The following is a 13329-nucleotide window of genomic DNA, read 5'->3' as shown; positions in this document are numbered from 1 at the left end:
ATTGAACTTTACAATAGAGCCCACAGCCTCCAAACCAGGTAACATCTCTGCCTAAGTGCTACCTTCAAGGTGCTCCACGGGATGAGACAAACCAACAAACTATTCAAACCCAACTCTCCCACCATGCCCTCAGTAAAACCCCTAACCAGATCATGTGTTTTCTACGGTGGCTCTGCCCGTTGCAGTCAGTCCCAGCACTATGATTCAAGGACAAACCCAACTCTGGCTCACCCAAACCCTTGCCAGCAGCAGTACAGGCCTCTGGGCCCCCTGCCTCAACTGCAACATCAACACTTAATTCTGCATTTCTCTTGTGGTGGTCCTGCCTTATTGCAGTTGACCCCAAGAGTTACAAAGAATGCGGGCCCCCAGACCAGGTCACCTACCTCATCTTAACAGGAATAACAATCTTATCCAAATCTGAATTCTCAGCCACAGCCTACTCCAGGACTTGGTCCACGGATGGAGGATTCACCCAGACTCTTTCACCTGCCAAGTCATTCCCTAAAAGGAAATCAACACCAAACACTGGCAGGTCTTCCACTAATGCCACCTGCTCCTCTGCAGTTACTAGCAGGAGCTAAATTTTCATCTCTGCCATAGCAAAGCTTTCTACAGCACCAATCCCATGGCACAACATAGCCTTATTGGGGTTCACATGCATCCCAGTAACATTCCTACTCCGAGACTGCTGGGCAACCATATCACACAACACAGTAATGGGGTACTTAACCCCAGCAATCTCAACTGTGCCTTGACCCAAAAATGGGCAACACCAACCCAAACCAGACCTCACAGGGAACGGTGAAGTATCAACAATAGATGAGAGGGCATGAATTTCTGCCTTTCTTCCCTCACAACCAAACACAGACTGAATCTCATTATTTTCAACACCTTGATCATGTGATACAATCAGTGCCATTAGCTTCTGGAGGGACTTAGGAGCTGTGGTACTTAAACTTGCCCTCTATTTTCACAGAAATGACTTAGGCTGCATACTACAGTGTTTGCCCACTATTCATGAGGATTATGTTCCAAAGTGTATTGTGAATAGCAAAAATCTGCAAATATGGGAAAGTATCCCTATAATGCTCAGATATACTTATGTTTATTGTCTAAACCATAAAATCTATGTCTCACACTTATTAAGCTTATTCAAAGTTCATTTTAACATAACAAAAAACAATTGTTAAACATATGTTACATAATATTTTGATAAAAAAATACAGTACACTGTAAAATGAAATTGAACTAAACTAATAGGTACAGTAACCCTCAATATAACAAACCTCTATCTACCTAATTTCTGGTATAATAACTCCCTTTAACTTTATTGTCTGTGGAATGGGTCGAAAACAGGCTGCCCTAGCTGATTTTTCCCAAATAAAACGAAACTCTAAACAAGAGAGAGTTTTAAGAAATTCTGTCGACAAAAATCTGATAAGGAATAATCATATAAAAAAATAGTCTCTTTTGATCACTCGCAAAACAGTATAACAACAGACAAAAATCGATGATCAATGAGTTCACTGCTGACAGCCACCTCCTTGCTAGCCACACAATAAATTTCCACATGCATATTTGTATTTGTGTACATGTGTGTGTGTATTTACCTAGTTTACCTAGTTGTGGTTTATGGGAGGGGAGTAATCTCATAGTATCCCGTCTCTATATCTATCCAGTTTGGTTTTGGTTTTTCTCACCCCCCCAGCTGCTAACTCTGTACAAGGGCCTCATCCGTCCATGTATGGAGTACTCGTATGCTTCACATGTCTGGAGGGGTTCCACTCATACTGCTCTTCTAGACAGGGTGGAATCAAAAGCTTTTCGTCTCATCAACTCCTCTCCTCTAACTGACTGTCTTCAGCCTCTCTCTCACCGCCGCAATGTTGCATATCTAGCTGTCTTCTACCGCTATTTTCATGCTAACTGCTCTTCTGATCTAGCTAACTGCATGCCTCCCCTCCTTCCGTGGCCTCGCTGCACAAGACTTTCTTCTTTCTCACACCACTATTCTGTCCACCTCTCTAACGCAAGAGTTAACCAGTATTCTCAATCATTCATCACTTTCTCTGGTAAACTCTGGAACTCCTTGCCTGCTTCTGTATTTCCACCTTCCTATGACTTGAATTCCTTCAAGAGGGAGGTTTCAAGACACTTATCCACCAATTTTTGACCACTGCTTTGACCCTTTTATGGGACTGACATTTCAGTGGGCATTTTTTTTATTAGATTTTTGTTGCCCTTGGCCAATGTCCTTCCTACATAAAAAAAATAAATAAATAAATAATAATATATAATCCTGGCATGTATATTTTCCAGGCATTGCAGATCACCTCAGTAGAAAACTTTGTTTAAAACAAACACAGGCATTTTGTTAGCCAAAGATAGGAGCAGTCACAAAAGATAACTTTCCCTTATGTCAATGTATCAAACACTGAATCAGTTATTCTATGTTTTGAAAAACATATGAGAGGCTAACTTAAGTTGCCATGTAGTTATTTTCTACTGGCAGATTTTTTCAGATCAAGGAGTGAGTTGCCAGTTTGTGCAATGTGATGCTCTTGTTGACAGGAGTTCTAATTGTGAAAGTCGCTTATTGTACATACAATAACCTTTCAATTGCACAAAATCCTTTACATATAATAGTCCTTTAACAGTACATGGCATTTACATATAATAATATTTCAACCAAACAAAACATTTACAAAGTATTTACAAAGAATTATCCTTAAGCACCACATTTCTATAAACAATCATATAATAGTACTCAACAATGAAGTTTACTGGGTGACGAGACTGGCAAACTACAAGAGCATGAAATGTATCCCCAGCCTGGACATGGTACATCATATGGCAGTAAAGTTTGTTCACATCAACTTTGTACCTGCTTCTATGTTTATCTATTTATTTTTTGTTTTATTATGAACAAGAAAAAGACATTATCTCCTGATACTCTCACAAACTGCACAAGCAATGGCATTTGGTGACCAAACTGTGAAGGTGTGGGTGAAATTTTTATGACGATGTAGGAGAGGAAAGTAAAAGAATCATATTAGACCACAGTCTCTGCCCTTTAGGCATCATGTTTAGCAATATATTTCCAACTCTATACAACAAATGCCATACATTTGTCTGCTAAAGAATGCATATAATTTTTGATTAGTGGCCAGCACATTATTAAAGGCACTTCCTTAAATGTCTGTTTGCACTTCAATTCTGTTCTAGGCATTACCTGAGCCTCTTGTTATTCAAAGTATACTTCATAGTGGCAAAACTGAGATGGCCCATATTTTTTGCCTTAAAATAATGTTACACCAGGGGTATGGGTGTGGACGGCAGCACTGTTGGAGGTGGCAGCACTGGGAGAGGCGGGAAGGCAGAGAGAGCAGAGACGCGTTGCCTGAGAGGAAGCCAGTGTGTGCCTGCCTGCTTTGGAAGTGTTTCCTTGCCTGTTGAGTGGCTGTTGTGTCCTGGGAGATCTGTGGTGCCCCTGTGAACTTGTAAAGCAGTGTACTTGCAGAGGATTTGTCAATAAATCTAGGAAATAGTGCCCGTGTTTTCCCTTGTGCCCTGGCCTCGTGTGTATGTGCCTTGTCCCGGCATTCAGAGTGTGACTTATTTGAGGCCCCGCTGCTCTAGTTTCTCGACCCGTGCCTGTGTGGATAACACGCCCTCCCGGAGCGAGGGGTGGGCGCAACAAGTCATGTCATAGAGTGGGATCCAGGGAACAGTGAGCAGTGAGACTGTGAGTCATCATGGAGTCACAAGATGACCATCATGACAGGGCCGAGGGCAGCTCGAGTGAAGTCAAACCGGGCCAGATGGACTTGATTGCTGCCATGCTGGCTGGTATGAGGCAGGAAATGGCAGTGGACCGTGAGCCACAGGCTCAGAGGGCACGTGAGCAGGCTGAAAGGACCGATCAGCTGGCACGTGAGCAGGCTCAACGGGCGGATGACCAGGTCTGCCATCTTGAGGATGTGCTACAGAGCAGCCTTGTGCCCTTGAAGGCGGAAACACAGCAGTACACCAACCAGGCTTGCCACAGTGTCAGGAATGAACTGCTGGACAAGGTGCAGACTCTGGAAGGTGAGGTCCAGGGCCTGAGGGAGGAGATAAGGACGGAGAAGCAGCAGCGCGAGCTGGCAACAGCACGCGCGGAGGAACAGGCAGCCCCATGTGTTCTGGTGGGAACCGCTGGGGTGGCGGACCTGCTGGGGCCTGTCTGGGGCCCTTGGCAAGAACCCTCAGCTCGGGGGCCTTGCAGTGTCATGTCAAAGCTGGTGGCTGCTTCAAGGGGCTGGGGAACCATCGGAACTCCTCCCTTGAGCACAGCTGGTGGTAGGCTGGGGCTTAGTCAACCCCCTCCCCCCTTCTGCCACCATCACCCCCTCTGTCTCCCTTCCCCAGCTGCCCCGCCAGCTGCCCGCACAAGTCACGTTCTCCACCCCTCAGTCCTTCAGCTTCCTGGCGTTTGGGGAAATGCAAGCTGGTGGAGTATGACAGGAAGGTAGCCTGGGAGGCTTACGTCGCCCCGTTCGAGATGCTAGCCTTTGCCCAGGGCTGGAGCAAGGCTGAGAAGGTGCTTCAGTTGGCAACAGCACTGCGAGGCCCCGCTGTGGAGATCTTGGGGCACCTGCTGCCAGCCCAACGCGCCTGTGATGGAAGTGTGGCAGAGGCCCTTCGGCGCTGCTTCAGGCACCACCACCAGGCCGAGGTGTACTGGGCTCGCCTGAAGAAGAGGACTCGGGAGCAGGGCGAGACGCTGTCCCAGTTAGCGCAGGATGTGGAGGCATTGGTAAGAAGGTCGCATGGCTGACGGAGTGGCAGTCGGGCAAAGCCTCGTTCAAGTGGGGGAGGAGTTAGTTAGAGGTGGCTGCTGTGAGGACGCTGCCCGACTTCCTGGAGGATTTGGCTCACCGGAGTGCCTCTGACCTGACGGAGGCACAGATGGAGAAGGTGCACCATACCCTGGCTCAGTACGCAGACGTCTTTAGCAGGGGTGTCATGAACATGGGCCGCATGGGGTTGGTGAAGCACAGCATCAAGATGGGAAGTAGTGCACCCATCAAGAGCCTGCCCCGACATATCACACCAGCCAGGTGAGAGGAGATGCAGCGCACCGTCAATGAGCTGGCAGTGCATGGGGTGACTGAGCAGTTGGACAGTCCGTGGTCATCAGCGGTAGTCCTGGTTAAGAAGGACGGCATGCAGTGCTTCTGTGTGGACTACGGGGCGCTGAATGACGTGACTGCCAAGGACTCTTACCCCCTGCCGAGGATTGATGACATGCTCGACGCGATGGTGGGGGCCAGGTGGTTCTCCACACTCAACCTGAAGCTGGGTTACCACCAGGTGGAGATGGCAGAGAAGGACAAGCCCAAGACTGCTTTCTCCTTCAGTCAGGGCTTGTGGCAGTTCAATGTCATGCCCTTTGGTCTCTGCAACGCCCCTAGTTGTTTTGAGCGTCTGATGGACAGGGTGTTTGGAGCGGCTGAGGAGGTTCTGCACCAACTGAGGAAAGCCAAGCTCAAGCTCAGCCCCAAAAAGTGCTCTCTCTTTCAGTACGAGGTGCCGTTCCTGGGGCATGTTGTTGGTCGGGACGGTGTGCGCACTGATCCGGAGAAGGTAGCAATGGTGAAGTGGCCCGTCCCCACCAACGTGGCGGAAGTCAGAAGCTTCTTGGGCCTGTGCACGCACTACCATTGCTTCATGCAGGACTTTGCAAGCGAGGGCTCTTGCCAAAGGTCCAGAGCCCCTGGGAGGGGCCATACATGGTGGAAGCAGTCCTCTCTGATGTCACGTATCAGATTCGCTGGGGACGGAAGTGACCGTCTATTGTCCACGTGGACCGGCTGTGGCATTACCATGGTTCGGGCCGCTACTCCTGGGGCCATGGCGGGGAAGACGAGGATGTAAGCCCCAACAGCAGCGACGAGGAGGTGGCAGGGGCTGCCAGAGACGGGAATGAGCGTGGAGCAGGTAGCACAACAAATGACAGTGGTGACATTGACCCTGAACTTAGGGCTAGAGACGCTCCCCCCTGAGTGGCGCTGCTGAATCGCCGCAGCTCACGCCTCCACCACCACAGCAACCTCGGCAGCAGAGGTGTAGAACAGGTTAGATGAGAGACTTTTGTGATGTTCCTGAGGATTAATTTTCTTTGTGTATTTCATTTATTTATTTCTACTTATTTTCTTGTGTGTATGTGTGTGTGTCAGGGCAGCCGGGTCATCTGCGTTGTAGGGGGTGATAGTGTTACACCAGGGGTATGTGTGCAGGCGGCAGCACTGGGAGAGGTGGGAAGGCAGAGAGAGCGGAGATGTGTGGCCCTAGAGGAAGCCAGTGTGTGCCTGCCTGCTTTGGAAGTGTTTCCCTGCCTGTTGAGTGCCCTGTTGAATGCCTGTCATGCCCTGGGAGACTTGTGGTGCCCCTGTGAACTTGTAAAGCAGTGTACTTGCGGAGGATTTGTCAATAAACCTAGGAAATAGTGCCCATGTTTTCCCTTGTGCCCTGGCCTTGTGTGTGTGTGTGTGTGTGTGTGTGTGTGTGTGTGTGTGTGTGTGTGTGTGTGTGTGTGTGTGTGTGTGTGTGTGTGTGTGTGTGTGTGTGTGTGTGTGTGTGTGTCTTGTCCCGGCGTTCAGAGTGTGACTTATTTGAGGCCCCACTGCTCTAGTTTCTTGACCCATGCCTGTGTGGATAACACGGCCTCCCGGAGTGAGGGGTGGGTGCAACAATAAACATATATGAAAATAAGAAAGATCAATGAATGAACAAAGAGTAGCACGATGTTCCTGATAATCCCTTTCCATAGGAACAAAAAAAATCTATGTGTGGTAAGCATTCCAATCACAGCAATATGCAACACTAAATACTTAAAACAATAAATTTCTTCAAGTTTACCATTCAGAGATATATTCTGAAGGAAGAGTTCAAGGACAGTGTAGATGAAGGGGATGATAAAGACTGTTAAATATGCATGGATATGTGATTATATTCCAGTTTATGGGAAAACAAGGGAAGAAGTTCAGTGACAATTATTAGGAGAGTGCTTAATAGTTTCTGAGACACTCATCCTTGTGCATGTGAATATGGAAGCTGGATGTGAAGAGATTGATGATTGATAAGATGTGTTTGGAGGAAATGAAAATGGTATTAGTAATAATGGTGGACATGTTAAAAATTAACAAGAACAGTAAAAAATTTAAGTATTTCTTCTTACTTTTTCATTTTATGGATTCTATCACATATAATTATGAAGTTACAGATATTTAAAAATATGCATTGAGTTTAAACTGACACCATTTTTTTTTTCAATATGAAATAATAAAAAAATACCATTGGGCATGGAAAGACATGAAAATTATTGTGGGAAGTCCATAAAGAAAATGTAACAACAAAGATATATAAATGGGTATACAGTAAAATCCCTCTTATCCGGCATCAACGGGACTGCCGACATGCCGGATACTTGAATATTGCCAGATACTTGAATCGAAGTGAAATTATGTCCACAATCACCACCCTACACTCACGCTTCTTACCATAACAAAGATCAGCTGATCTGATCAGTTGCTTAAGTGTAAGCACAACACGCTTCCTCTTTTCTACAACCTTAGGCATGATGAAGGCGTCAGGCGATAAACAGTGCACACGCGAGACTGAGTCACTGAGTAAACACAGTGCAGTGGGCCGTGGGTGGCGCGAAGCAGTGCACTCTGGTGGCAAGGGGAATTTTAATCGATTTTATGAGTACACATTGATTTTTTATTGATTTTAAGGCTCAGGGAAAAATGTGCCGGATGCTTGAAGCTGCCGGATACTCGAATGCCAGATGAGAGGGATTTTACTGTATTCATCATTCTACTGTCTGCCATCCTTGGACACTTGGTCTATTATATCCAATGCTTAATAAAAAGCAAAATGCTTATCTGTGTTTTTTTCAATATTAAAAAAATGAAGAATGAAGTCTTTCCTGTGGTTATGCATTGTACCTTTAATTCCTGAGTGTGAAATTGAAGGGAGAAGTAACCAGTAAGGGATATTCATAAACAAAACATGCTATCCCAGTTGTTACTACATACAGTACAAAGTAAAAAAAAAATAAATAAATAAATAAAATAAATAGATAAATAAATAAAAAACAAATGAATAAAATAAATAAGTAAATAAATAAATAGTTAAATAAATAAATAAATAAAAATAAACAAATAAATAAATAAATAAACAAACAAACAAATAAATAAATAAATAAATAACTAGTTACTATAATTGTAGTAACCATGCAAAAAGCATTTACCTTGAAGGGTTGATTCACCACCTAGGGATTAAAAATATTTTACTTTAGCATTATTCACTGAATCTTCATTTATGATGGAGAACACTATCTCATTAAAGGTAACTTCTTCAGCACAGAAAAAAATTCTGTTTTTTTTTTTATGTGAATGCTCATTATAGGAAAAGGAAAACTAAAGTCTATATTCATACTACTATAGTGATCAAGAGTAACAAACCCTCAATTCTGGTTTCTGCTGAGAGACGAGTGTAGTTGAGGAGAGCAGCATTTTCTAAGCACTTCTTAATCATGCCTCTCACTTCTTCAGGTGGAACTGGAGTAACTATATCCTTCATCAACACCTGCATACAAGAAATCAGCGTAATACATTTGTGTGAAATAACAGCCCATTTTGAAAGACATGTTCATCATTTCTTCTAGCTATTCCTAACAAAGTACTCACCCGTTCAAGTAAAGATAATGTGGCTTTAAGGGCACCTTCTGGTCGACCAAATGGGAAACAATACCTGTCAAAATAAAACATTTAGTTGAAACTGGAAAAGCTAGAAGTAGTTGTTCATTGCTATTTACTCTCGTTGGTTGTTTAGAGAATTATTGGTTGCTAATATTTTGGTCATATGAAAACAATGTTACTTTTGAGATTCTTCACTCCTCCAACCAAATAAATAACTAATGAAAAAAAAAATGAATCTATGAAACTTGCTTTTGTGTCTTAATTTCTTCCTAATAATTATTATCATGGAACATGTACTTCAATTACTATTAGAATTTTCAATCTTAATATAAAATATTTACAAAGAAAATGCTTGTTTGACTTTGAGAATATAGTTATAAATATCATTCATGATGCCACAACATGTCTTATATGTAACTATTATTCCACTGTAATATCCACATATATTTTTATATTTTAGATACAGGACATGGTGAAAAATGTGGAAACGAAGAGGGAATGAGAACTCTGCAAGAATGGAAAATGATAAGATTATTAGATCATTTTGATGAAAAGGACATTAAGTACTGAAGTAAAATATGTATTTTAGGAATGCAATAGTATATTAGTCCTGGTAGTAACATATGCAAGAGGAAGCTGGACATAAAGCAAAAAGTCAAAGATACAGAACAGAAGCAGTGCAGTGATTATTCACAAGAAAATCTGAATATTGTTTTCATCACAATTTAGCTTTTAAGGGACTAGACAATAAGTCCAATATATTGAGTAATTACTGAACTGAAAGACATACAATTCTTAATTTACTGAGAAAGCAGGTGCAAGAAGAGTGGATATGTAATGGAAATAAATCAAAGAAAATTAAAACAGAAAAGGCAAAACACAACATGAAGTAATCATACAACTAGCAGAGTTACACATAACACCAGTAAATTGCCTCAGAAGGCAATTGATGAGCAAAGATGTCACTAATGTATCAGTGGAAGAGGTTTTTCAATGTGTGTGTGTGTGTGTGTGTGTGTGTGTGTGTGTGTGTGTGTGTGTGTGTGTGTGTGTGTGTGTGTGTGTGTGTGTGTGTGTGTGTGTGTGTGTGTGTGTGTGTGTGTGTGTGTGTGTGTGTGTGTGTGTGTGTGTGTGTGTGTGTGTGTGTGTGTGTGTGTGTGTGTGTGTGTGTGTGTGTGTGTGTGTGTGTGTGTGTGTGTGTGTGTGTGTGTGTGTGTGTGTGTGTGTGTGTGTGTGTGTGTGTGTGTGTGTGTGTGTGTGTGTGTGTGTGTGTGTGTGTGTGTGTGTGTGTGTGTGTGTGTGTGTGTGTGTGTGTGTGTGTGTGTGTGTGTGTGTGTGTGTGTGTGTGTGTGTGTGTGTGTGTGTGTGTGTGTGTGTGTGTGTGTGTGTGTGTGTGTGTGTGTGTGTGTGTGTGTGTGTGTGTGTGTGTGTGTGTGTGTGTGTGTGTGTGTGTGTGTGTGTGTGTGTGTGTGTGTGTGTGTGTGTGTGTGTGTGTGTGTGTGTGTGTGTGTGTGTGTGTGTGTGTGTGTGTGTGTGTGTGTGTGTGTGTGTGTGTGTGTGTGTGTGTGTGTGTGTGTGTGTGTGTGTGTGTGTGTGTGTGTGTGTGTGTGTGTGTGTGTGTGTGTGTGTGTGTGTGTGTGTGTGTGTGTGTGTGTGTGTGTGTGTGTGTGTGTGTGTGTGTGTGTGTGTGTGTGTGTGTGTGTGTGTGTGTGTGTGTGTGTGTGTGTGTGTGTGTGTGTGTGTGTGTGTGTGTGTGTGTGTGTGTGTGTGTGTGTGTGTGTGTGTGTGTGTGTGTGTGTGTGTGTGTGTGTGTGTGTGTGTGTGTGTGTGTGTGTGTGTGTGTGTGTGTGTGTGTGTGTGTGTGTGTGTGTGTGTGTGTGTGTGTGTGTGTGTGTGTGTGTGTGTGTGTGTGTGTGTGTGTGTGTGTGTGTGTGTGTGTGTGTGTGTGTGTGTGTGTGTGTGTGTGTGTGTGTGTGTGTGTGTGTGTGTGTGTGTGTGTGTGTGTGTGTGTGTGTGTGTGTGTGTGTGTGTGTGTGTGTGTGTGTGTGTGTGTGTGTGTGTGTGTGTGTGTGTGTGTGTGTGTGTGTGTGTGTGTGTGTGTGTGTGTGTGTGTGTGTGTGTGTGTGTGTGTGTGTGTGTGTGTGTGTGTGTGTGTGTGTGTGTGTGTGTGTGTGTGTGTGTGTGTGTGTGTGTGTGTGTGTGTGTGTGTGTGTGTGTGTGTGTGTGTGTGTGTGTGTGTGTGTGTGTGTGTGTGTGTGTGTGTGTGTGTGTGTGTGTGTGTGTGTGTGTGTGTGTGTGTGTGTGTGTGTGTGTGTGTGTGTGTGTGTGTGTGTGTGTGTGTGTGTGTGTGTGTGTGTGTGTGTGTGTGTGTGTGTGTGTGTGTGTGTGTGTGTGTGTGTGTGTGTGTGTGTGTGTGTGTGTGTGTGTGTGTGTGTGTGTGTGTGTGTGTGTGTGTGTGTGTGTGTGTGTGTGTGTGTGTGTGTGTGTGTGTGTGTGTGTGTGTGTGTGTGTGTGTGTGTGTGTGTGTGTGTGTGTGTGTGTGTGTGTGTGTGTGTGTGTGTGTGTGTGTGTGTGTGTGTGTGTGTGTGTGTGTGTGTGTGTGTGTGTGTGTGTGTGTGTGTGTGTGTGTGTGTGTGGTGAATTCAGGCACCCCACACATTGTACATTTGCCAAAACTTTGCAAGAGCCTAATGGTTGTGCTATATACCATTGGATAGAAAATTTCATTCTGCATTCAGTGCTCTCTGACAGTCACATTACAAAAAGTTTTATACTGTATTTTGCACATGCGCAGTATTGTTGTAAGTTTAACATGCTTTTTTGCCATAACTTGCATAACTCTTATTAACAACAAAATTTGAGCTTAATCAATTAATTAGTTGAAAAGCTGGAATTTTTACTTTACACATGCACATTGCTACTTGGAAGTTGGCAAAGAATTTTATCAAAATTATAACAACATGACACCTCTTAAGTTTCACTGAAATTTGTTGAGTAGCTTTTGAGAAATCGTATTTTTGACACCCTTCTACCTTTTGCAATTTACCCAATGACTTCACCCAACAGAAAAGATGAAAGCTATATCATATAAAACTGACAGAGTTGTGCTATCAGAGTTGTGATATCATACAAAATTATCATACAAATGATAATGATGATGCAAACTTGAGTATGTCCTTGACAAATCCAGCTTAAAGATTCTTGGGATTCATTTCAAAACTTAATGTTAATTTGCACTTACATAAAATTTGTAATTTGGTGTTCAAGTAAGACTCTTAGTCTCTCCTTGATGTGTTGGAAGCGCTCCTTCTCTTCTGCCAGGACGGTCCCCACACCATCAGGTCTGAATGAAGAAGGAGTGTTACGGCAGGACAAAATGAGGGCTTCAGTCTGAGTAATGAAGGGAGGGTGTTTCATGAACTATAACCAACTATATCTTACTTAGTCTTAAGTCCCATAATTTACATTACTCTGAAAATATTTACTGCTACTAGAAAGGATTTATTGCTGCACTGTAAAATCATAGATATGAATTGAGGGAAATTAAGAAACTATGCTGTCACCTAAGAAGGAACCTCAGCAGCTGCATTATAAAAATATAACTACTCAGACATGAGCCCAATACACGGTGTAAAAGTTGAATGTCTCACTTTTTTCATACATTCTGAAGCTATATATTTCTGATGCAAATTACTTTTATAAAATAAGTACTTAACTTCATACATTAGATGCTCAAAATAGAAATACAAAGCATGAAGATGGTTAATGTTGTTTTAAATATTTGGTTATGCAACTAATATATAATGATTCAGAGTATACTTTACATGATGTAAATGGCTTGATATGACAACCTTATTCTAAAGTCATGAATACTGATGGCAGACAAAGATGCATCAAGCATAAATTAACGTAACAAGTGGGCATGACCGATGCAGTTTGCATAAAACCTGCCATGCAGTAGTGATTATTTTGCAAAAGCATTATTTCTTTTCATATTTCATATGCACCCAAACTATCTCAAATCAAATTAAAGCACATATTCTGGCACAGATCCCGACCACATCAGCAGAATTAGAAGAAAACAGAAAAAACTATGAAACATATTACAAATTTGCAATGAACTTTCATTGCTTATGCTGTGTTAATTTTTATATTGATGTATAATGAGTTACTGAGAATAAGAGACTGCATGGTGGTGGTAGTGGTGGCAGAGCTTCTGTGAGCCACCCTAGGGTGTACCATCAGTGCTCAGCAGGCAGGGTGAGTGACCTTGTCTCTGAGGTGTTGACCCACCACACTCTTAATCATTAAAATAACACTGCTGTCTAGTTAGAACCACCCAAATCTCTGTCTATCGAGTTGGGGGTTGGAGACAACAGGAACCAGCTGTGGCCTGGCCTGATTCACTCTCAAAAGAAATCAAGGCATCCTGCAGACATACATACATACATACATAGTGCATACACACATGTATAATGATCATTAGATTGCCAATCAGGCATGGAGAGATGTTCTGCCATTTTTTTTCTTTTCTTTTTTTTCCTCTTTTATGATCATACACTATAAAATGTTCATG

General features: G+C 43.1%; 1 protein-coding gene across 1 annotated transcript in view; it reads right to left on the bottom strand.

Annotated features, from left to right (window-relative positions):
• The window catches only part of LOC135098681 (calcium-dependent secretion activator 1-like), a 17700-nt gene extending 5331 nt beyond the window's left edge, over positions 1-12369 (bottom strand). The window contains exons 1-4 of the mRNA XM_064001078.1: positions 11995-12369; positions 8742-8805; positions 8517-8640; positions 8303-8323 (exon numbers count right to left, since the gene is read on the bottom strand). Of these exons, the coding sequence (XP_063857148.1) occupies positions 8303-8323; positions 8517-8640; positions 8742-8805; positions 11995-12170 (385 nt within the window). The 5' untranslated portion in view covers positions 12171-12369. The remainder of the gene's footprint in view (positions 1-8302; positions 8324-8516; positions 8641-8741; positions 8806-11994) is intronic.
• Between the last annotated feature and the right edge of the window lie 960 nt (positions 12370-13329).

Source organism: Scylla paramamosain, unplaced genomic scaffold (genome assembly GCF_035594125.1).
Source record: "Scylla paramamosain isolate STU-SP2022 unplaced genomic scaffold, ASM3559412v1 Contig73, whole genome shotgun sequence".
NCBI classification, from domain to species: domain Eukaryota; kingdom Metazoa; phylum Arthropoda; class Malacostraca; order Decapoda; family Portunidae; genus Scylla; species Scylla paramamosain.
The sequence above is the reverse complement of the archived record's forward strand: the minus strand, read 5'-3'. Positions and strand labels throughout refer to the sequence as shown.